General features: G+C 50.3%; 1 protein-coding gene across 1 annotated transcript; it reads right to left on the reverse strand.

Moving 5' to 3' along the window:
- Nucleotides 1-725: 725 nt before the first annotated feature.
- TCTE1 (t-complex-associated-testis-expressed 1) lies at nt 726-6,807 on the reverse strand. The gene is made up of 4 exons (XM_062489221.1): nt 6,569-6,807; nt 4,146-4,714; nt 2,791-3,240; nt 726-902 (listed from the first exon to the last, which is right to left on the reverse strand). The coding sequence occupies exons 1-4, from the start codon at nt 6,750-6,752 to the stop codon at nt 726-728; spliced, it is 1,380 nt and encodes a 459-aa protein (XP_062345205.1). The 5' UTR covers nt 6,753-6,807.
- Between the last annotated feature and the right edge of the window lie 17,388 nt (nt 6,808-24,195).

Below are 24,195 nucleotides of genomic sequence, written 5' to 3' on the forward strand. Positions count from 1 at the left end.
ACTCAGCCTAGATCATCTTTAACTGCTCTGTGTCAGGTTAGGGTTAGGCCCAGGGTGAGTTAGGGTTCCAAAAACCATTATGCCCAGAGATTCAATGACTCTGCACCTCAAAAAGGAATGCCCAGGGGAGCACAGAAGTGCCACAACATGGCTGCACCTGCATAATTTTTTTCTTGGAACCACACTACCCTTATGTGGCTTTAACTGCTCTGCCTAGGGTTAGGGTTAGGCCTAGGGTTAGGGTTAACCCTAAGGTTAGGTTTAGGCCAAGGTTTAGTTTGGGTTCTGAAAACCACAAAGCCCAGAGGTCCAATGACTCTGCAGCACAAAATATTAATATGAAGGGGAGCACTGGGGTGCCACAATATGCCTCCCTCCTCAACTTTTTCCTTGGAACCACAACTCCTGTTCTGTGGCTTTAACTTCTCTGCCTAGGGTTAAGATTATGCCTAAAGTTAGCTAGGGTTCAGGAGACCTCAAAGCCCTGAGCTCAAATGATTGCATAGCTACCAAAGGCATGCCAAGGCAGATTACTTTGTGGTGCTAGTACAATGCCTTTAGATCTTATGTTTTTCTCCAATTAAGTCAAATGTTGAATGATGGGAGGATGGGAAAGGCTGTGGTGTCAGCCACAAGTTAAGTGTTTCTCAGAATAGGAAATTATACCAAGACCCTGAAGTAAAAGGCTGCACACCCAAAGCTCATTGCTCCCTGGAGCCCTTTATTCAGAGGTATTCACTGTTGGGGTGATGCAGAGATCCTTGCCTCACCAATTCCCGATTCGTCCACACGATATCATGAATGAGGAAACAAGTCTCCTGTTCCACCTCTGCATAGCGGAGATCGAGCTCAGTCAAAGTCTTGTTGTTTGCCAGCCCTTCAAGCAGCTTCTTCCCACCATCCTGAAAAAGGATGAGAGGGGATGGTTAAAGGAGGATGTCCAAAAGAGAATTGTATTGCTCCTTTTCCCTCCTCCCCAGGGCAACTTCTGCTGCTTCAGTAGGAGGTCCATGAGATGGCGCTGAAAGGGATAAAGGCCTCCACCCAGTCCAAAATGTTGCTCACAGGAGAAGTGCAGAGGAGGAGTGTAACCTTATGCAGCTCTCTGTGATGTGACACATGCTAATGACTCCCTCTGGGTACCATGTCAGGAGTTCTCAAGCTCATGCTGGTTAGTAACACATCTGGCAATGATAACCTGAGAGGAATCTGCTCTCCCTTGTCCCCTGGTTCCCAGCTTACTGCTGGCTGGGGACAAATGGATTAGAGTGCTGTTCCTCATTTTGGCAGTCATGAGAGCCCCAACTGGCAGTTTTCTGTCTGGATGCCATTTCCCAGGCTGGGTTGGCTTTCCTGAGGGGAATATCTCATGTAACTGAAGACCAGCCTGCATGAGGCAGAAAATGTGATGTAGCCTTAGGGAGGCAACCCACTCTGAAGCATTTCCCCCCCATACATGAAGCGCTGTGTTTAGGGATGTGACAACTGGAACTCTTTTTCTGCTGCTGCTATTCCCTTTCAGGTATCTTCTGCCCCTTCTCCCACATCTAGATGGTCCCCTCATCCCAAAACCCTGCCTCTTAGCCCTGTTGCCAACAATGGCCGAGCAAAAAGGACTGGGAAGAGGTCTCTCTTTAACAGGGTATAGAGGTCAGAATTGAATGCATCTCTAGCAAAACCTCCAATTTTTCCAAAGGTAATACTACCACCCACCTTTTGGGCTGCCATGGAGCTTCACAAATGGGCTCATCAGAAGGAAGATACTAAGCACAGAGACTATTATTTACTAAACAAAAGTCCTTCTATCCTTTCCAGCCTTTGCCCCCTTATATCATTAAGCTCAGATGGTTTTCCACGTCCAGGACCATAAAACTCAGAGCTCACAAAAGGTTTTCTGCCATCAAATCATTTTAAAACCCTTGTCAAACATTGATGCCAATATTCCTGCCAGCAGGGACAGCTGGTCTTGCTGTCTCTTTATTTGACAGTGAGAATAATTGAGGCAGCGCAGAAAGTTTAAAAGCCAGCATGATTGCTTTTGGCTGTCTAGTTTCAGATTTCTAAAGCTCTTTTTAATCAGCAGAAGAGGAGCGGTCTGGTTTGTGGGCATGTTGCATACTGCAGCTCTTAGGGATGTAGCAAGATCTGTGGATGCTCTTCTGTCTAGAAAATGTAAGCTTATGTTTTAGGAGTCACTTACAAGCACACAGACATGACACTCCTGACCCACCGCACTGCTCCGGGGCCGCAGGGTGAGTTAAAGAAGCTCAACAGCCAAGCCAATTTTCTAACAGTCTCCTCTGAGCATGTGATGGACAGGAGAAATTCTGGGAAGGGTGACTCTATCTGTGTGCTGCTGAGTGACAGATGGCACAGCAGATCCGAAGCACAGAGGATATGCATGAGACCCTCATCTCATGCTGCCTATCATTAACTATGCTCACGTGTGCGAAGCGTCTGTGATTTTTCCCATACATGCTTCCTGGTTTTCAGTTTCCTGGGGGGGAAATCCCTCTCTGCCCAAAAGCCCAAAGCCTCAAAGACAGATTCAGAACAGAGCTAGATGTAACAAGTAAATGGTAATATAAATGCATGCTCATGCAGAGAAGGTGTTCTTCCCTTTCCTGACATCTGCTACAGGCTCTTCCCTGCTCACAGCTGATTGTTATCATAGCAAGAATGAAAAGTGAAGGATGCATTTGCCTCTGTGGCTTTGAGACAGGCTCAGGATCTGTTTTGCAAAGCCACCATGAAGGCTCATAGCCTGCAGGGAGAAGAGGCTTCGCTTACCAGCCCCAGGTGGTTGCACGAGAAGTTGATGCTCCTCAGGGTGGTGTTCTGAGCCAGGACCTGGGAAAACACTGCTGCGGTGGGCTCTGACAGGTTATTACTTCCCAGATGGAGGGACTTGAGGCTGGTGTTGGTCAGCAGGGCACAGCCAATTGCCTCCCCGCCTTTGTCCTCCATGAAGTTGAGGCGCAGATTCAGGGAGGTCAGGGTGGAGCTCTCAGCCAGGCCTTGAGCAAGAGCCTGAGCTCCCAGGTGACAGATCTGGTTGTTACACAGATTGAGGGCTTCTAGTCTGCTGTGGCTGATCAGCTTGCCAAGAGATTGTGCCCCATGGTCCCCGATGAGATTGTGGGACAAGTCCAGCTCCAACAAGCAAGGGTGATACTGCAAGTTACGGGCCAGGAGTTTGATCTTGTCATCATCCACTTTGCTTCGCGTCAGCTTGAAAACCTGTGGGTTTTCAAAAAACAGGGTCACTACAACAGGCAATGCTTTGCACTGAGCTTTGTATAAGATCATCACAGAATTAAACCTATGGTCCACCAGACAGGATTCATCTCCCTTCACTTCAGACACCTTTAGCTAGCAAGCTCAAGTAACTGCTTTCCTAGTGGGCAGATACTTCCAGCAATCACGACATGCCACTGATGTCCCATGCCTATTCTAGGGAAAAAGGATTTGCCTCCTGGAAATGCCTGTTCCTCTCCTCTGACTGCACAAGATCTTTAACTGGGGGCTAAATTAAAGCAAGATAAGGCTGTCCAAACATCTGCAGCAACTAGCAGCAGAACCCACCCCAGATCACAGTCAAACCTGTCTAAATGAACATGTGCACCAGTGCACCACACCACAATGTCCTGTGTGGTTGGGGCATCTTAATAGCCATAAGACAGGCAATTTCACTTCTGGAAGCCATATTTCCCAAAGCATGCCAGTCTGTGAGGAGTTCATCCAGCTCATTCTGGCTCCACTCTGGATAGCAATACCCACTAATGTTTTGGAGGGGCTGAGTATCTGCACTGCAGTTAACACAGAGCTGAAGATACTGTTAGTGCTTAGGAGGAAAATCCCTCATTGCTCTAAGTGAGTATGAGTGTTTCCCCACGGTGTTCTTGGAGGAATTTGCTCCTCTGGGAGAGGCTGACATGCATTTACTGAGCAAAACTACCAAAAACTCCTTATGAGGTGTTTTTTTCAGCACTAGGCCAGCAGGTTAACATCTCTGCACTCTGACAGGGTCTGTTACTTGCAAAAGGAAGGGTGCTACCAGCAAGAAAAACTGGTCCTTCTATTTCTATCCACAGGCAATTTGAAGATCTAGCTGAGGGAGTAAAGTTCAGTTTGGGGTATATTACTTTCAAGTTACGGCACATCTTCACCGCAGCAGCCAAGTTGGAGCAGTCCAGATCAGTGAAGTTAAAGAGGCTCCACTCAAAGTTCATGCCACAGCTTTTCACACCATAAGTGAGATGAAGTTCTTCAAGGTGAGGGAGAGCAGGAATGAGATCTTTCAGGTTGTAGTGATGCATGTAGATCTCGCCAAGTTCAGAGTCATCCTCTGTGTCAGAGAGGTCATTGCTCTCCTCCTTTTGATCCACCCGCAAAGGTGGCAGGAACTGATCGATCTCCAGTTTCCGCACGTAGCCTTTGCAGAGCGGGATGAGCTCTAGGACCTGTTTGGGGTCTGTGGTGTTAGGGATGAAAAACTTCAGAATATTCTCCAGGTGACGTTCAAAGAACATCCGTTTCCAGCTGTCTCCATAGTTGGAGACGTCACACACTTGCCAGCGCTCCTTGCAGCATCTCTTCCAGTAGTCCTCATGGCTTACTATGTTGGCAGTCACAGTGAGTGGAAGGCTGGTGGAGAGCATGTTCACCACCTTCTTTTGGTCCTCAGGCAGAAGACAGTTCAAAATAGGGTTCTCTGGAAGAGATAACAAGAATGAGAGGTTGGTCTGGGCACAGGAGCAATTGCTGGCACTATGGTTCTACCCAGGCCCCCAGCTGTGTGCCCATGCCCTCCCCTCTGATGATATTGGCTCTCTCCTCAGCTGTGAGAAGCTGGAGCACAGAGCTAAGTTGGCAGAAGACATGTAGGATTCATTTGTATATTTCCATATATTATTTTTAACTTTTACAATGAAACATCAGCATAATTGGGTTTACTCTCAAAATATTTGGGAACTGCACCAGAAACTGAGCTCCCCATTTAAACTTAGTTTGAATGCAGTTTATATTCAGAGCAGGAATTCTGCTCCCAAGAGAACAAATTCAGCCTTACAGTGATGGGAGAGCTTGGCCTGCCATTTGCTGGACCTTTTGGTTTCTAAGCATATTGAAGAACAGTGTTTGAGAACAACTGTATGCTTTTCATGCAGCTCCTTGTGCCTATTTATCTTAATTCAAGCACTGATCTCACCTCAAATTGATTCCTGTTCCTTTTTGCTGAGGCACTCCTAGCTTTTAGGTCCCCCTTGTTAAAGTAAAAGTTCTGTTTTCCCAGGTCTCTTTCCTCTGAGTCTCTTTCCCTAAGTCTCAGCTGTCTTCTCTGCTGGAAGTTCTTTGTGGCAAAAAATGCCAGAGAAAGCCATGTGTACTAACACCATGAATATCTGGTTATGTGTACACAGTTGTGCTGAGTAACAAAAATCATCAGTGGAGAAACCTACCTGTGCATGGGAAACCAGATTATGAAACATAAAGTGGGGTTAGCTTTATATTTCCCCTGTTTCTGGGGCATTCCCTTCCTAAGAACACTGATAGTTTTACCACAGCCTCTTCCTGGAGTCTGTTTTCCAGTGTCCCACAGCTGACACTGCAGTGACCTTCACTGCAAAGCCCCATGACACAAGCAGAGGTAGGACACATGGGCAGGGCTGGGCTAGCTTCACTCAGGCTCACTCAGGCCCCACTGTGGGCAAGGTGCAGCCTCACAGCTCAGGTAACAGCACGAGGGTCCCCATGAAAATGAGCACACTGCTTTTATGCATGCACAGGGCAGGTCCAGTGCATTTGGCATCAAACTGACTGATCAGGCTGCTAGGACTGCAAGGTTATTCCTGGCTCCTGGCATAAGGCAGCACTGAGCTCCTCTGTACTGTCTTACTGTCCCAGTGTGGACATAGCCTTAGAACTATCTTTGGTCTTTGCTGCCACTTCACTGAGTCAGCCAAAAAGACAGGTAGGCCCTTCTTTTCCTCATTCCAGTCAGTTCTCGGATGAGACATGCTTCTTCTGTTTTGCTTTGTTTCATCAGTCCACCTGCTTCAAAAGCACATTCCCTGCCTGAGGATATAACTTGTCACATCACCACCAGAAGCCATGGAGGAGGGCTGAGCCTGTGAGTACAATACTAAGAGGATAGCTCCTCTGGGCAGGGAGCAATTCTCCATCTCTTTGTACAGCACTCAGTACAACAGGGCTCCATCCTCGAGCACTACCCTAACGCCTGTACGAATCGAGAGCAGGAAACAGCAACTGCACAGCCCCAGTCATGGTTGAGGAGAGTCCAGAAGAGCATGGATGGAAGAAGATGTGATAGAACAAGGTCAGTACAGAGTTGTATCCTGGACTGCAGCCCGGAGGACTACAGCCAGCCCAGGAGTGTACAAATACATACTTAGCAACTAAATCAGTTTGTTTAACTGGCTGCCCAAGGGGATATTTCTCCCCATCTGTTCCTTTGACAGGGCTGCATGCCACACTGCCTTGTTGACCCTCTGCTCCCTGGGACTGACCCTCTCTCCATGAGTCCTAGAGTAAATGAGCTCCCACTTACTTTGGAAATTGTGAGCAATGTGCTGGAGGCAGAGCTCAGTGAGGTGGGGGACAGTGACCAGGGACCAACTGGGATCCTCAGTGATGCAACGGCGTGTGTGGAAGGAGACATCAGTGAGGTTGGCCTCAAGTGGACATGGTGAGGGAATGGCTCTGCTCTTGTCACAAGCTACTGGCTGCTGCATCTTTGCTCAGGACCTACTTCTCCTTCAGGAGAAGGAAGGGGAAAATTCCTTGAGAGTCGCCACTACGTGGTTACCTGCAAAAGAATATGGCAGCTTTAGAAAGAAGCCAGCAATATTAATGGTAAGCTCACACTGCTCTCCTGTAACACTCTTGCCCTTTGCCTGACTCCTCTGCTTTGGACTGGAAGCACTACAGCCAAACAACTATTACTCAGCCTCATCTTTATACCCTGCCCTGTGCAAAGAGGTCTCTAGGCACCACATGCAATAAGGAGATAATAACATGGTGTTAATTCAGAGTGCTGTTAAAGAGGATGGACAGGAATTGATTGTTGACTGTCTTTTCCAATAAACATAATAGGAGAAGCTGGCAGGAACTAGGCTTAAAGTAAAGGGTTCTTCACAGAGGCTGCAATTGACCTGGGGATTTTCTTGCCACAGGATGCTGTGTATGCTAGGAGTCTGTGCAGACTCTAAGAAAAGTCCATGGAAGAGAAACCATTTGAGAATGGTGAAATACACAGAAGTCATGTGGCTCAGTGTGAGCAGCTGAACACAGCTGGAGGTGGGGAGAGTGCTAGAGGAAAGAACAGACACTTGCATTGTTTTTCTACTCTTCTCCACGTGTCTGCTTCTAGCCCCTGTCAGAGATGGGGTTTTGGACCAGCTATCCCCTGGTTTGATTCAATATGCCTATTCTTATGACTCTCTAAAGACAGATGCTTTACAGATGAATACATTATAAGTGTATTCTTTTCCTGCTTTTCTCCATTATTCTCTGGCTGAACTCCTTCCAAACATCCATTAACTGATGAGATGGGTCAGACCTGATCAGACCACACTGAGCCTAAGCATATGAGCTAAAAGCCTGGAACAGAAGGAAGGATGCCTGGTCCTAGTAACTTTCCAGATCTTTCCCTTTCCATTTGCTGTTTCCTATTCCAACCTCAAGGCCAGTGATCTCAGAATTCCACATGTATGGTTATTGCCTGGAAGTCCTAATGGTTCTCTAACCAGTCAGTCTAGAAGAGGCAGAGAAGACACCAGGAAAGAATCATCCACTTAAGTTCTGGGTTCCACAAGAGCATCTAGGTCTGGTGAACATCCCCCAGGACATACAGACACCTGCTGATCCTTACTGGGGCTAACTGGACTTAACAGGGCTGCAGCACAGGACTGGGCAGTTAAAGGCTGCAGGACACCTAAAAGAACATGAGGCAGAGGTGGATGGCAATGTCAGAGGTGAGAACACCTTTCTGCAAGTCCAAGAGGATATCTCAGGGCAGTGGTGGCCTTGCACCACCATAGGGTCAAAGGATCCTGTGGAAGGATAACTGCCATGTAGTATCTTTGGCCACTATATCCCCCACCTGAAGGGTGGTTTGATCCCAACCAGCTCCTTCTTTGTGAGGGATATGACCCAGACAGTGGTCCCTAGATGAACCATCCTAGTCCTTCCTTCCTTCCCCTGCACAAGGTTGCTCCTTTCATCTCTGCTTTCCCAGCTGGTGTTGCTTCTCTCAGCACTGCCCTCTCCCTGAAAGCTTTGGAGCTGGCTTTGCCAGTGTTACTCCCTCTGCCGCATCCCCCCACCAAAAGACATCTGAGGAAGGGCCTGCAAAAGAGGGAAGAGAGGAGATCTGTGAAATACTGAGGTCTAGGAGAGAGGATCAAATGATTGATGCTGCAAATATGTCAGCAAAGGCTTCTTTAAATGCACTTGAGGCAGGCCTGAGAGTGACAGTCAGGAAAGGGTGGAGATGGCAGAGGCAGGTCATTCTCTAGCCCAAAGCAGGAGGATGATGGGTGCCAAGGGCAGGGAAGCTGTATTTCCTGGGAGGCAGTAGTGTACAGATAATAAAGCTAAAGGCTGTATAAAATGGGAGCCTGATCTGATGAAAGGTGGATGTGGAAGGAGAAGGAATGAGTGGTAGGAAGCTCTGAGGATGGACTGGGAGTCCTTTCCCTGCAAAGGTCCTTGTGCCCTAAGAAACGTGCTATGATGATGGGCCACCTTTCAGGTGAAGAGACCTGATTCTCCACAGCACACTAATCCAGCTGAGACCCAGCTCCTGCTGCTCGATGAACTTCAGTGGAAGGGCAAAACACAGCTAGAAGGCAGTGAGGTGGCATTAATAGAAGTGCCTGGGAAAATTGTTTTCTCCTTGCTCAGTCCTTTGTCCTATTCAAAAAGCATCTGTATCATTTTCCCCCCCGGGCCAATCACAGCTGATTGGAGCTTCTGACGGCTTTCCTGACCTCTTGGAAACAATGATTAAAGGTCAGCTGTGGGGGAGAGCCAGTGCAGCATTGGTGGCCTGGGATTACTTCCCGTCTGTTCCAGCAGATGACTGGATTGCGTGTTTCCCGATGGCAGATTGATTTCCAGAGGGTAGGTAACCCATGGCACATGCAGGGCTGCTGAATGGGCTCCAGGAGTTGGGGCAGGAGACACAGTTGCCCTGAGGCAGAGCTGCCCAGGCTGCTGAGAAGCTTTCCCTTGATCTGAGCCCCAGAGCAGTCAGCTCAGCTGACTCCACCATGCCTCCTTGTCATTCACTACAAAGCCAACAGGAGCAAGGCTGCAAAGCTTCCAAATCAACCCCATGCCTGTGGTGCCAGGTCTGACACTGAGCCACTGCTCCTAATACATCCATTCCCACCATGCTAGCGTGGTGAACACACCTGCCAGGTGCCCTTGTCACCAGGGGAAGGTCCTCCTTCTCTGCTCACCTCCTCTGCCTTGGCTGCAGGAGTCTCACCCAGCCAGCACTGAGACTCTAAGCCAGTTTTCAGAGCTGGGTTTGCTAAGCACATAGGGGTTGTGCTCTAATTCACTATCAATAAACCAAGTCAGCACTGTTAATGCACGCTCCTTCCCACCCACTCTACATACACATCAGTCACCTATCCTAAAAAGACTTTATTAGACAATATACAATGAACAGAGCCACATAGTAAATTCCATAGTAAATAGTTTTTGTCATTTAACACCCAGATCAGACTGAAAAATAAATAATGCTAGAACTTGTTAAAAAAATAAAGGAAATCACACTTCCCTTCCCCAGGAGAAACTGACAGAAATCTACTCACACAACCAAATTATGCTGCTACTAACATGCCTAACAAACCTTCTTCATCTGAACCTGTTTTGATCTGGAAATAAAATATTTTTGCTCTTTTCATTCACTCCAAATCCCAGAGAGACCAAAAAATAAGAGCTGTATGGAAACTGGTGACCTTTGGCTGATGCTCCTACCAGCATTACAGAGATCCAAGAAATGAACAACTGTAAACACTGTGCTCACTGGAGAGTTTCTAAGAGCAGGATAAATTATTTCTGAGGGTGGTCATGCCCCAGCTAAGACTGCATTTGCACTGAAACTCTGTCTGCCCATTAATTGAGGAACCCCTTAGGCCACTGCAGCAGCACCCTGAAAATTCCAGTTGTTCTGCAGGTGTGCTGACCTTAATGCTGTTACATATAGTCCAGGCAAGTGATCCCAAGTCTGGCTAGCACCACTAATCCCACTGGCACCTGGGGGGACTTGCCATGTTCTGTGGCACTCCCAAAGGCTAATGCTAAGTGTGCATTAGAACACTGTGTTGCAGGCTAATCCAGGGCCTGAGACACTGCAATGGGCTTGAAGTGAGTTTGAAAAAAAAAAAAAAAAAAGAAAAAGCCAAATGAGGAATCAATTTAGCTTCAGATATAATGAAATTTGTCTGTAATGGGAGATTGGGCAGAGCGAGGCCAGCTGGCCGTTTGGGAATTTGGTTAATGCCACCACTGCAATCCTGGCGGCGTGAAGAGCCAGAACTGTGCTCCTGGATCTCTGTCAGCATGACCTAGGAAAGGCCACTGCCCCAGTGGGATGTCAGAAAAGCAAAAGCCCTTTCAGACCTGAGCACTGCCCACCGCAGCCCCGGCTCCGCCGTGCCGCCCCCCGAGGCTCGGCGAGGGTTCCCTTCCCCAGGGGCCAAGGAGCACGCCTGGATGCTGCTGAACGCCGCGGCCCCTGCCAGCCCCACCAGCCCAGCTCCATGGGATGCCGGCCCTGCGCTCCCCCCAGCCAGCCAAGAGACCCCGAGAAAGAAGGAAACTCCTTAGGGCGGCCGCTTCGTTACGAGTCCGACCTGCGAACCGCCGTGGAAGAGCCGGGCCACGGGCGCTGGCTGCCCCCAGCCCCGGGAGCACCGGGGCGGGAACGCGCGGGGCCCTCCCGACCGCTGGGGCTGGGGGACTCGGCTGCTGCTGCTGCTGCTGCGGGACCGGGACCGGGACCGGGACCGGGACCGGGACCAGCCCTGCCCCCGCGCTCGCCACCGCCGCTGTCTCCACGGACGCGGCCGTTGCCGGGGCGGGGCTCCCGCGGGCCGCGACCCCCGACGGGCACGCGTGGGGCTCGCGGGGAGCCCGTCCCGAGCCAAGCCCGCGCTGGGCGCTGTCACAGGGCCTGCCCACTGCCAGGGCGGCGAAAGAATCAGCAGGAAGGCAGAGGGACGGGGTTTGGGATGGCGCTCCCCCGGCACCCCGCCCCGCTGCGGCTGATGAGAGTTCGTGCCGCGGTGAGTAGGAGCCCCCTCTTCCCGCACAGAGGAGATGTGTGAGCTCACCGCCATCCTCCACGAGGGCCGGTGGGGAGGGAGGGGGTGCCGAATTCCGGGCACTCCTGCAGCAGCTGCTGTGGCATCATGGAAAGAATGGAGCAAGGTGTGCATTGCGAATGGTTTGGTACCAGTCACTATTCAAAGGGTGAATACATTGCTGTCATCAAGATACCCGTTTCGTTGCACGTTTGTACAGCTAAAGGTATGCTGTGTGCGCCTGAAACGGGCTTGCTTCAAGGCCTCATGTTTTGGGGCAGAACGACATCACAGGCAGGTCTGAAGGGGAGGGAAGCAAATCTGAGAGCTCCACTGATGGTAAGAAGATCTCGGTCCATCTGCTGCGTGTTCATCTCTTCTTGACCTGTTCGTTTTTCATTCTGCTGTTAAGCAGCTTCTACAGAGGTGGGGAAAGGCCAGAAGGCACGCATCATGCTGTGGAATATAAAGAGTAAACAAGGGGATGAAAACATACATCTCCTCTTTCCCATTTCTCAGATCTAAACATTGCAGTATTTGCCAGGGCATTTCCAGCCTGAAACAGGTTTTTCTTTCACTCATTTGGAATGCTGATGTAGCGGGCACAAGAGGAGTGCAGCCAGCCTGTGCCCTGTGGGAGCATGCATAACACTGGTGCCAGCTCTCGTGATAGTCCTGCAAGTCCCATAATAGCTGGCAGTTTTAGCAAGCTGTGCTGACTTTCATATAAAATTTACCTCCTGGTCATGAAGAAGATGTTAAAAGCATGATCCTAGATCACCCCAAAGGCTCAGCAACAAAACAACAAATGCAAAGAGGCATAGATTTAAAAAAAAAAAAAAAAAAGATCAAGACTCTGAGGCTTCCTTTTTGAATTTCAAAGATGGAAAGTTAGACCTTGGCAGCAATGTACTTCTTTTTCTAGGTGTGGCCTGATTCTGTCACTCAACTCCCCAGAAGACAGTGACACTGCCTGTGAGTCAAGCTGGGGTTTAACACAGTGGGGTAGTCAGAACCCTTGCAAAGCCCTACACAAATGCTGGCCTCACACTGACCATGCTACTCCTGGGAGCACATCTCCAGGACTTTTGAGACCTTGAAAAGCAGAAATGGGAGCTACATAAAACCAAAGATATTTTCTCTTGCACTGATTTCCATGCACACATTCTGTCAGACTCCTGAATTGCAAAGGAGATAGCCAAACCAGATCCACAGAAACAGCACCCCTGCCTGCATAACAATGATCAATTTCTGAGCTGAGTGTTCAGCAAGCCATCAACACTGAGGTTTTTATTCCACCTCATGTCCCGTATAATGCAACTGTCATGTCTTGGAGACTTAACAGTCCAACAGAATCCAGCTGTGTCAACCCAGTCATTGATTCCCACAGACAACAGTGCCCAATATTGCAGTCAGTTGTCAAAATTGATGCAATCAGGTGTTGAATCATATGCTGAAAAGAAGTAGTGTTAGTCAAAAAAATAGTTATGTTAACTCTTTCTCTACCTTCACATTTATTTCCACGAGTGTAGTCATTAGTGTTGTTCCCAGTGGGGTGTGCAGTGGCAGTTGCTCCTTCCCATCCCCGCTGTTGACATCTGAGAGTGAGGAAGAGGGAAGGTGCCGCTTCCTGCCCCTAGTGACTAAAGCACTGTCCTACCAGCAGACCCCAGGTGCCCTCTGTTTCCCTCCAGCTACCAGATCTCAGATTTCCCCCAGACAGCACCTGTGACAGTGTTGTGCATTATCAGCTCTGCCAGCTTTGCCTGGAGTTGGAGGACAGTGTAACAACAATCAAACCTCATATCACAACAAATAAATTGGACAGGAGCCAGGTCCTGCAGTGCCATGTGTGGGAGGAACACATCCCACGGGGCATCTTCTGCTGCTAATGTGAAGATTCAGGTGCTGTTCTGGAAACAGAGCTATGGCTGTAAGGTAACAACCTTTTTTAGTGTCCCAGCATGATGGACTAGAAATGTTATCCTCTCTGGCTTTGCCCAGCCACCAACACATCCTGCAGCCAAGCATTTCTCCTCTCCCTCTCCCTCTCCCTCTCCCTCTCCCTCTTCTCTCCAGTTACACCAGCACCAGCTGTCTCCTCAGGGACTGCAGGAACACATCTGGTGAGCTTTCTGCCCACAGCAAATAAGCAGGCTGTTTGTTTGCAGTGGCAGCTGGAGGTAGGAGTGAAAATACCCTTCTCTGTGCTTGTGTCCTCCTGGTCAGCTCTGCTAGTGCATCTCCTGCAGCCCTCCTGTGTCCTCACATCACACCACAATGGCCAGAAGTCACCACACCAGTCCAGGATATAATTTCCTTTGAGTCCTGTACTCCATGTAGGGCAGCCTCTCTAGCTGATGCCTGCAGCAAGGCAACCTCCATCTGTCAGATGTAGTTCATCTCTCTGGGGAGAAGAACCATGGGCACAGCTGAAGGTCAGGTTTGAGAGGAACTTACTGGTGTTTGATGTCTGCCTGACACCAAAGGGATGCATTGGGGTAGGAGCCAGTGAGGTTTGTCCTCGGCACTGATGGACTCCTCTTTCATGAATGGCTTCTACCCTTTCAATGAGGAGCACAGAAAGTTTCCAAAACTTGGCAACTTGGCTTGGATTGGGCAGGATTCAGAAAACTGAGGATACCGAGGAGCAGGGACTGGCTCCAAAGCTCTATTTACAGACCCTCCTCTGGCTGGCTCCCTGCAGCTGTTGCTGGAAAACACTGCTTACAAGCAGCCAGCAGTTCCTGGAGCCCTGGGGGAAGCAGCAAAACAAATGACATCCTGGAAGGAAGAAAAACTGCCCCTGTACAGCCAGTGCTAAAGGATGGGGGAGCAGGATGCTCTCTGTGAGGCTGCTCTCCCAAAGCTTTCTGCTCTCTCTGGGTCCCAGCAGGAACCCTGCAGCTGCTGTCAGCTATTAATAGATGGGGAGAACGTGGGCTCTTTTTCATACTGCTTCCTGGGATGAATGGTAATTACCCTTAATGAAACTGGATTTGGTTCTACCTCCTACCTTCCAGCCCCTTTGCCTGTGCTGGCAGGGAAAGGCCAGCCCATCTGCTGCCTGCACTGGCTCTGTGGGGAGCAGAGCTTGACAACAGGAGTGGAGGCTCATCTCCCCAGGATATCCCACAGGTCTTGCTTGTGGTTGCTGGGCACAGGGCAGGAGGTAGAGCCTGCCAGCTGACAGGCTGCAGCAGCTCCCCTCAGCCTGGCCTTTCCAGTGGCACACAGGAGCCCCATAGGGGGTGAGATAAATGATCCCACCACAGGCTGAGGGTGCAGGTGGCTTGGATGTTCTCTCTTTTGAGATTAATTAAAGAAGCAAAACAGGGGGAACAAATAATCAGGGAATATGACCTGTTGTTATGATTGGCATCCCCCTCATCATGCATCACACCAAGGTTTGTGAAAAGGGGTATCCTTCCTCCCTTGCTGGTGCAAAACCAGTCCCAGAATACTCCTGGACTTGCCCCCTGTCTTCTGCAGGGCACAGTCTAGCTGTCATAAGGTTAATCAGGATATGACCTGCACAACGGGGATAATTTTGTTCTTCTCACACCAGTGCACCTCTGGCCTGAACTCTGAAGCAGGAAGGTTTCCTTCATCCAGGTTACTTCAAAAATACTGCATAAAAAGTGCAGGAGGTTTTCTTCATCCACTGGGAGGCTGTGCCTCCTAGGAAGCACCTCCAAGTAGATGGAAGCAAATGCAGATGGCTGTTAAATTTTTCTTGTACATCCCAGACTGGCTCTGGGGCAGGATATCCTCTGCATTGGTGTTTGCCCAAGATGTTTGGCAAGGCTACACTTCAAAACCCCACCTCTGTGCTGTCCTGCCCACCTGAACAGCCACAGTGCCTCAGTTAATCTTTACTGCTCCTTGAAAACTTAGATCTTTTCCTTTCTTGGTTCAGCTTAGGAGCTGGTAACACTTTCCACCATGGGAACCCCTTCCCTTCACTGACCCTTGCTGCTTGCAGCAGGGCAAGAGGGAAAAGGCTGTCCCATCTTCCCAAGCTGATGGTTCCCAGGCAAGACAGTTCATTTGCCTCTTAGTTTTTAATTAGCTTTTTTTTCTAGGTCATATGTTTTCTTGACTGAATCAAAAAAACCTTCCAGCAGGCAGGATCTGTGCCCAGGGACCTACTGGTTCCCATTTGCAAACCCCTGTCTCCTTGCTTCTGGAGCCCTCTCTTTTTCCCTCTCTCCAAGATCCCTCCAATGTCAGACCAGAAGTTTTAAGTCCCTCTGCTGACTCCCACTCAGCCCCTTGTGTTGCATCCAAGTGCCAGATGGCACTCTAGGCTCGAGAAGGATCTGTGCCAGGCTCCCCTCCCTTTCTCTCCACCCTTCAATCTACAGAAAAAGAGATAGAGAACCAGCACTGCCAGATTTCAGGCTGCTGTGTTTGTGCCAGCTTCTGTGGTCTTCGGCCCCAGTTGCAGTGGAATTGACATGGGAGGTACTGGCACAGCCCTGGAACAAGGGGTGCCAGGGAAGAGAGGACTTAGTCTGAAGCTCCCCTCTGTGCCCAGCTCTGTGTTATAATTAACAACCAATGCTGAGGACACAACCACAGCCAATGCCTCCTCCATGCTCCCACAGCCCTGCTTCCTTCTTTTCTTGTTGGAAAATTTCTTATTTGTCTGGAGTTTTTCACCAGCTCTAACTGCCTGCAAAGGTAGCTACAGATTGGAAGGTTTAGCAAGCTCTTCTTGGGTAGGATAAGTGCCCAGGCCCCCTATATTGAAATTAGGAGGAGGAGGGGAAAAGCAGAGCAACTGCCCTACCAGAAAGTGGGTCACAGAGGCTGTGGCCAGCAGAAACATCCTGTTTGTGAGTTCTGCTGGGAACATGGGGTTGTGTTTGGACAGCAAAAGGAACCAAGGGAGGATGTGCTCAGGTATTTCCAGCCTTTCTGCTTCAGATAGCTGTGTTAGCACAGCGCCTGCTGCTTTTGGCTCAGAACTGGCTGGTTTCTTGAGTAATCCCTCCTTTTCCTGGAGGGACTCTGGCATTTTTTGCTGGCTCTTTTTTGATATTCAAGGATAGGCATCTCCATTAGTACTGCCTCAGCTCCAGTGTCTCTGCTATCACTACTGTGTCACAGCAATCCCCACACGTCCTTTCCCTGGAGCATGTGTCTCCTCACTGCCAGGTTGCTGCCACTCAACTACTTGGAGGGGATGAGGAAGACATGACCCTTAGTAGGGTCCAGGAGGAGACATGCACAGAAGATATGAGATGCATCCTGCTGCATGAGGACAGGTCATGAGGGAGGTAGTTAATATAGAAACACTGATCACTGAGATTTTGATAGCCCTCCTCCTCAATTCCCAGTGAATGGGGTGCTCTTGTGTCCTTGCCAAGGATGCCAGCTGTAGCCAGCTTCCCTTGGCTGCGCTGGCCACATCTGCCTTGCCCTGTCCACCTGGCTGCTGGCTGCAGGGCTCTGTGACAGGGAGATTTGGCATCACCACTCAACCAACCTGGCAGCGGGCACGTGACCCAAGTTGGGGTGCCATGCAGGAGAAGAGAGCTGGCTGCATATTTGGTTGGAGGAGGGAAAGCTTCTAGTTAGTGACTTCTATTCCTGTCTGGGCTTGTTGCAGACTTCACGACATTCAGAGCAGGTGTGAAGCTTTTCCCTTACCAGGCTGGGGATGAGAGTTAGTGGGAGGCTGTTTTCCAGCACTCTCATGGAGATGATCCATTGGTTTTGCATGGTCTCTTTTTTCCCCCCACAGGATGGTTCATGATTTGCATTTTAGCTTGTGACTCTGTGTCATTCCCGTCCCTGCCCCAATTTCCACCTCTCCTTGTTTTGCTGTATTTAGATAAATCCAAATGCTTGCAACAGTTGCTCTAGAGGGATGTGAAGCAGGATCAGGTCCTATAGCACAGGCAGGGTTAGCACACCATGAGATTTTGAAAATCCCAGAGGAGGCAGGGCATCATCCTTCCCTTGTGTGGCCACCAGAAAGCAGCTCAGAGGTCCATGGTCCTTGTTATATTTGAAATGAGGGCATCCTCCCTGCTTGCCTTATTTACCTTCAAGGCCAGCTTGGCTGTGATATCTTTTGCAGAGGGAACAACCAACACCCCTCACAGGTAGACACCCCTTCCCTTGGAGGCTGGGGACGCTCCCTGGAGCCTGACCCACAGAAGAAGGAGAGGAGTGGGAGGGGATTCAGCTGGGCAGGTGGGGGCACACGGGGAAGGAGGCACATTTTCCATCTCTCAGACCCTTGGTGTCTCCCAGGAGCAGCTCCATGTATCTCGTATCAGGAGTTGCAGGGCCTGCTGTAGGACAACTGTAGGGAGCAGAAGGGGGCCCTGTTCACCCCAGCACAGCAAGAACAGTGTTGGGGCGGTCACTGTGGTGGGAGTTGGACACTGATGGGATAGGACAGCCTGGGAGCTTGTGCGTCAAGGGATGCTGAGTTGACACTGTCCTTTGGTGCCCTCTACCCAACCCAGCAGAGCCCAGCACTGGTAGAGCTGTGGAGCTGCCAGCTGACATCACTGTCCCCCCAGAGCCATGCTCTGTGACAGATCTGCTTCCTGCTGCTGCGCCCAGCTCCCGGGCGCTCCCTGGCCTCACTGCAGGGGATGGGGGCCATGGCAGAGCCACGGTCCCCTTGATGTTCCCTTTCGGGGCTCGGCTGGTGGAGCAGGGCCCCAAAGCATCGTGCTGTGTGCTGGGGGAGCTGGGTGCACACTGCCAGATGCTCCCCCACTGCAGGTCTTTGCCACTGCCTCCCTGAAAGTCTCTGCTGTGTCCAGCAGCATCTCCCAGCTCAGGGAGAACCACTGGGCTTCCCTCTTGTGCCCTGTTCGGCATTGGGATTGCACTGGCAAAGGGAGCTGGGCTGGCATGCTGGGCAGAGCCTGCAGCTGCTGAGCCAGGCTGTCTGGACACCCTACACTTGAAGATTTGTTCAAGGGTCAGAGATTGACTGATGCCTGTAGGGTGCTTTTGAACCTGCAAGGAGCACCCTGGAGTGTTCCCAAGGACTTCTGCAGTGCCAGCAATGTGCCAAGCCCAGCTGCTGCCTCTGTGCCTGGTCTGTCCCCCAATTATGCCCTGTGGTGCTTTCTCTGGACCAGCGTAAAGCTTTCTATCCCTGGTTCTAAGTCCAGCTGTCCCCCTCTACTGTAAGGCCTCTGGCTCTGCCTGCCAGGGCTAACTCATTGCACTCAGCTGTGGTTTTTGGCTGCACTGCTTGGTGGGTCTCTCCTTTTTTCCATCTCCCTGGCTGGGTGCCCAGGCTGATGCTTCTCCCCCAGGGCTGGGAACCCCAGCTGCAGAGCCCTCACTTGCTGTCTTTTCCACACAGAAATGCCAGAGTGCAAGCTCCATGGCCCTCAGATGTGGACAGGGGTGTCTCTTCTCCCAGAACCTGCCCCTGGTATGGAGGGGTGGTGCCCGTGGTAGGGACACCCCAGACATCCCAGCTCATCCTGCTGCTGCAGTGCTGTGAAATCCAGAAACTTTTGGGTCCCTCTTGGGGAAACCAGCTCCAGCAGGAAACTCTCCTGGCTCTCTGGATGTCGTCTGTTCCAGGTGGGTGATTCCTGTGTTTCTAACAAGGCAGGGGAAGAAAATTAAAAGACCAAGTGAGCAAAGCAGTCAGGCTGAGCCTGGAAACGTCAGAAATGCCTCTGTCAACACTGCAGCTGAGGCAAGCAGGCAGGCAGGCAGGCAGCTTCTTAATTATTGATGGTGCTTATAAATAAATGCTGGGGAAAGGAGGAGAAGGTTATAACAGAGCAGAGGAACCACTTCTGGGTGGGGGAGGGAACCTGAGAACTTCCTTGTTTTAAAGGTCATGTAGTTTTGCCTGTTTCCCCTTTTTTCTGTAAAACTCAGTGATATTTGAGTTGGTGGATTATCTTCCCTGTGCGTCTTCTTGCATATGCCTAACCTGGCCAGTCAGGAGGAGGAGAGAGGAAAGACACCCATGAGGGCAGTGAGAGAAGGAAGGGGGAGGGAGGGAGGAAACACTGTGTGGAATGTGGGACAAACAGGCAAACGAGGAGACAACAAAATTAGTAGAGCAGCAAATCCCAACCCGAGTGTAAATAATTTTTCACCATGTGAAAAGAAGGTCTATGTAGACTCAGATTTATCTTCCTGTTCCTGGAGCTCAAGCCCAGGCAACCTCTGATGCAAAGCAAGAGTAAAGTGCGTGACATGAGGCTGGGCAAGGACTAGGAGATGTAGGGATCTTGGCTGGGGACTGGAATAGTAACCCAGTGCCTGCATAGCCTCAGGGACTTTTGCAGCAGGCTCAGGGTGGTGTGTCCCAGAAAAAACAGACTATGTGATGGCACTAGTTCTGGGATAGTGATCCCACAGCCAGCTGAAAACACAGGAAGGGTTTTGGGTTAGGATTTTGGACTGGAATTACACCAGTACTTTGAGAGTGACAGCCCCCATAGGAGTCTTAAGTGATTGTGCATGGTAGGACTTCACATCTTGGTCTGTAAACTCCATCTTACGAAAGTCAACACACAGGCACTGGGTGCAATACAGACTCGGGCACAACAGAGCTCCTTCTAGTCTACACCACAGCAGATTCTACAGGGTCATCTTCCATCCCTCCCAGTCTCAAGGGAGCCATTACATGTCGTGGGAAGCAGCACCCCAGTGTCTGGAGCTGGTCATGGATATAGCTTTGTGTGCAGCTTTGCTCACCTTTCTACTAGAGCCTGCCATTGTTACACACCTGCAGGATGAGCAGCTCTGCAGTGCAGGGGGGGTGCAGCAGCACACGGCTCTCTGGATGCAGACTGCATAACACCATGACAACCTCAGTGCATTCCCTCTGTGCTGACACCCTGGGACCCCACAGCCACCCTCCAGTGACCCAGAATGACAAAAATCAATCAAAATTCAACCCTCGATGGAAATGGGCTGCTCCCAGCCGAGAGGTTGCTTCTGACAACATTTGAGATGCTGATGGGAGGAGATATAGGGGGCAGCAGAAGCATTCTCCTAGCCCTGTGGGCTCACCAGGTGCATTCTGGAAGAGAGAGGAGCTTCGGGTTGCAGCTGAGGAAGTCACGCCTCTCTGCAAGCAGCATGGGAACGCCAGCTGCAATCCAGGCTGAGGAGCCGAATGCCAAGTGCCGGTGATCTCTCGAAGGGAACCAGCTGGGCGTGGAAAGCACGAGACAAAGGTGGGCTGCTGGGATTCCCCAGGAAATGCCTCTCCTGCCTCCTCGGGTGCTCAGCATGCTGCTGTGGACAGTTCTCCTGCGGTGGAAACTTCTCTTCCCCAGAAATGCTCCCCAGAAGCTGGGGATGCAGAGCTGGAGGGGTGATTCAGCCATGGGGTGTTCCTGCGCAGCCCATGCTGCCTGTCCCACAGCTGAACACTTCTAGCACAGAACCATTTCTCTCCTTTCCCAAGAATCTGGGATGTAGGTGAGCAGCAGCACTGACTTGACATAGCCCTGAGTTGCTGCAGAGGGTTGGGAAGTCTCACCTTGCCATGGCTGCTGAGCCCATGGTTCCTCTCCACAGCCTTGAGTGTGCTGTGCAGCAGCTGCAGGAACAGGGAGCCTGCAGTGCAGGGCAGTGTGAGGGTGAGAGCCTGCAAGTGTTAACCCAGAATCCTAGATCTGTGGATGCTTGGGTTCCTGGATTACACGTGTACATGTGTGATGTGACCAGTTCAGTGCACACTATCACTATGCATGTAGAATAACAGAATCATAGAACAGTTTGGGTTGAGAAGGACCTTTAAAGGTCACCTCTGGTTCCCTGCCCCTGAGGTGCTCGGTCTCACTGCGGGGCTGAGCTTGGACATGCTACAATATGTTCAGTGTCTCTGGGAGATGGTTCAGTGCAGCACCAGATCCGATGGACCAAGCCCCACAGCTTTTGAGCCTGTGGCTCAGCATGCTTTTAACATCCTCTACATGGCTCAGCTCTGCTACCACCACAACAATCCCAGGACCTTCCTGAAGTGAGTCCTATGGCATCAAGGTGCAGCATGTCAAGGCCCTGCAGCAGCCTGTCCCAAGGCTTGGGGGGGGGGCAGGGGTGCCTAGGGAGAGCTGGGCTTCTCCAATACACTATGTGCCAGCCTCCCAGTCTGCAGCCCAGGCTATTGAGAGAGAAGCTCCTGGAGCAAAGTGTGCGAGAAGAGACACGCAAGTACTTTCTGCTCCCATTTTGCCAATGTCAGGTAGTTGCTTGGGGTTGATGCTGGCAAACCCTTGCATTGCAGGTGCCCTTAAGGGACCTCAGGGTCCATCTGGCCTTATGAAGGTGTTGCCAACCTGACAGCACCAGCTCACAGTAAAAACCCCATCATCTTTTAATTAGTTTTCCACTTCCTGCTGTCCCTTCTGTGTACATGTGTTTGGAGGCAAAAATGTGTGCCCAGGACACTGCTTGCACCTTAGAGTTTTGATGTTTGTAAGGGAATGTAGGCTGCAATGTTGGCCCGAGAACTCTGTTTCAAACTTGTGTTTCATTTCCCAAAGCCTTCCCAGCTAAGCATTGCTTAGGGCATGCCAGGCACAAATGTGGCAGCTACTGCAGCTGTAGCACAGTATGTGAATGTCTTGTCCTGCAGCAGGGAAAGAGGAGGATGGGATGGAAGTCTGTGCATTAGGACTTTACCAGGAGAACAAAGGAAATGCTTTCCCCTAGAATCAGCACCCTGGCATGGCTGCAGCACAAACTCCAGCATTTCTACTGCAGTGACTCACTTTACCAGCCTGAGGTGATGTGGGCACCATGGATGACTCCACAGAATCACTCTTTGGTAAGGTAAGATCAATTTTCTCCTTCCATTCCAGAACACTTTTAGTGCTACCACACTTACAAGATCAGGATTTGGTGATGCTGTGACATCATTGATTCTTGCAAGCTCAGAAAGGATATGGGAAACACTGAATTTCATGTCTATAAAATCCAAGAGCAGCAAAGGAGGAGGAAGAAAATAGAGTTCCCAAGACAGTCCCAGATGAGGCAGAAGAGCACCACAGCAGCAGCTGCAGCCCTGCTTACAGACCAGGTAGTTCTTAAGCTTAGAGGAAGGTGATGCAGGAGATGCAGCAGCCCTGGGCATAGCAGGTGCTGGGGCTGCTGCAAATACCCTGGAAACAGAGAGTAATTTTCCCATGGAACACAGGAGGGGACGAAGAGACCTAAGTGCCAAGGCATCAGGTCTTTGCTGCTCACTCACCACACAGTGCTGAGAGCCCAACAGGTCCTGCAGTGACGATGGATTTCCTTCCAACGGCTCTAAGAGCCATTGCTCTGTGGTGCCTCTAGCAGCAGCCCTTCACCTTTCATAGGAGTGGTGTCAGGGGCTCAGTAAAGGCATTATCTGGAAGGGCAACACCTAGACCTCTGCCCTTTAAAGGGTTAGGCAAAAGTCTATGAGGTCCAGTGGCTTTTAAGCTAATAATCAAGCCAAAACAGGTTAATTCCATAAGGCTGCTGCTGGCAAACTCAGGCTCTGCTTTTGGAACATCATACAGGAGCAGCTCAAGCCAGCATTCCTTGCCTCCTCCTCACACCTACTCTCAAACACCGAGAGGCGACATCATCTCCTGTAGCAGCTATTAATAAAGGAACACAATAGCACTCTGGGTAAGTGCCTTCCCAGCAACACAGAGCACCCCTTCCCATCCCCACCTGGTACTGCTGGGGCCCAAATGAAACACAGGAATTGTGCAACACTGGGCACTGGTGCTGCTTTCAGCTGATGGTATGAACCATCCTCTGGGATTCCATACACCTTCTCCAGCACCCTACCAGCCTTATCACAAGGCTGAGATGTTGCAGCTCTCCCCAGTGCTCAGATACAGGGATATTAGGACCACCAATAGCACCTCTGCATCCAGAAACAGAAAGAATTTTGAGAAGGCACCGAGCTGCTCTGCTACAGTGGAATGCAGACAGAGTCTGGGATGAGCAGCAACGTGCCCTACTGGCAGTGATGAAAGAAAGGTGCCTATGCACCTCCCTGATGGCTGAACTCTTGGTAGCAGGGGCAGATGCCTGTGACCTTGGCTCACATATCCCTTTGCAATAAACCCTGCTTTAAGATTCCTGGCTGGAAGCAGCATTTACTGATCCAAAGGATTGTCTGCACTCTTGCTGTAGCTATCAGTGATTTGGGGGAGAAGGGGAGGATACTTGGGAGCACCACCAGCCTCTAAAGGATTCCCATTCCTTTTGCCTCTGAGTCCTCACATTTATATCTGGCACCTTCCAATGCAAAATCAGCTACTGGCACTTTGCAAAGATGACTACAAGCCACATAAAGCCATAGGGACCACATATGAGATTTTTAGGCTGGACAATCACTGGGATACGGAAGAAAACCCCTTGTCTACTAATGATGCCCCCGAAAGTCCACATCCCTTTTTCTCCTAAGATAAGCCGTTGACTGAAGAGAAACGAGACTCTGCTCACAGCAGCTTTCCCCCTCCCTCAGGCAGACAGTTAAGTGGGAAACTCTCATTTGGACACAGCCATTCCCCAGTGTATCCTCTTCACTAATCTATATCTATGTGACAGCCATTTCCTGGTACCCATCCACCAGCATCACTGTGTTTCTACCTCTCCTCTCTCTCTCCTCCAAAGCAGGCAGCTACTAGTCCTCCTTTTCCCCTCATAGTGATAGGCAACCCTACCTGCTGGTAAAATTCATCTGTGTCAGGCTGCTCTTGCTGCTCACATAGTGAAAACCTGCTTGTATCACTATCCTGTTGTACTTTTGCCTCAGGTACCATTTATGATCTCTATTTAGGTCAATACTGTATCTAAAATAACGATACTTTGGCCAGGAGCTCTCAACACCACTCTAACACTGAAGTCT

This window comes from Cinclus cinclus, chromosome 3 (genome assembly GCF_963662255.1).
Source record: "Cinclus cinclus chromosome 3, bCinCin1.1, whole genome shotgun sequence".
NCBI classification, from domain to species: domain Eukaryota; kingdom Metazoa; phylum Chordata; class Aves; order Passeriformes; family Cinclidae; genus Cinclus; species Cinclus cinclus.

Bases quoted from the DNA above. Each gene is read 5' to 3' on its own strand.
- TCTE1 (XM_062489221.1), bottom strand. From the start codon at position 6,752: ATGCAGCAGCCAGTAGCTTGTGACAAGAGCAGAGCCATTCCCTCACCA. The intron at 4,715-6,568 runs GTAAGTGGGAGC...TATCTCTTCCAG, and splicing joins CATTGCTCACAATTTCCAAA to AGAACCCTATTTTGAACTGT. The intron at 903-2,790 runs GTAAGCGAAGCC...ATCCTTTTTCAG, and splicing joins CGTGCAACCACCTGGGGCTG to GATGGTGGGAAGAAGCTGCT.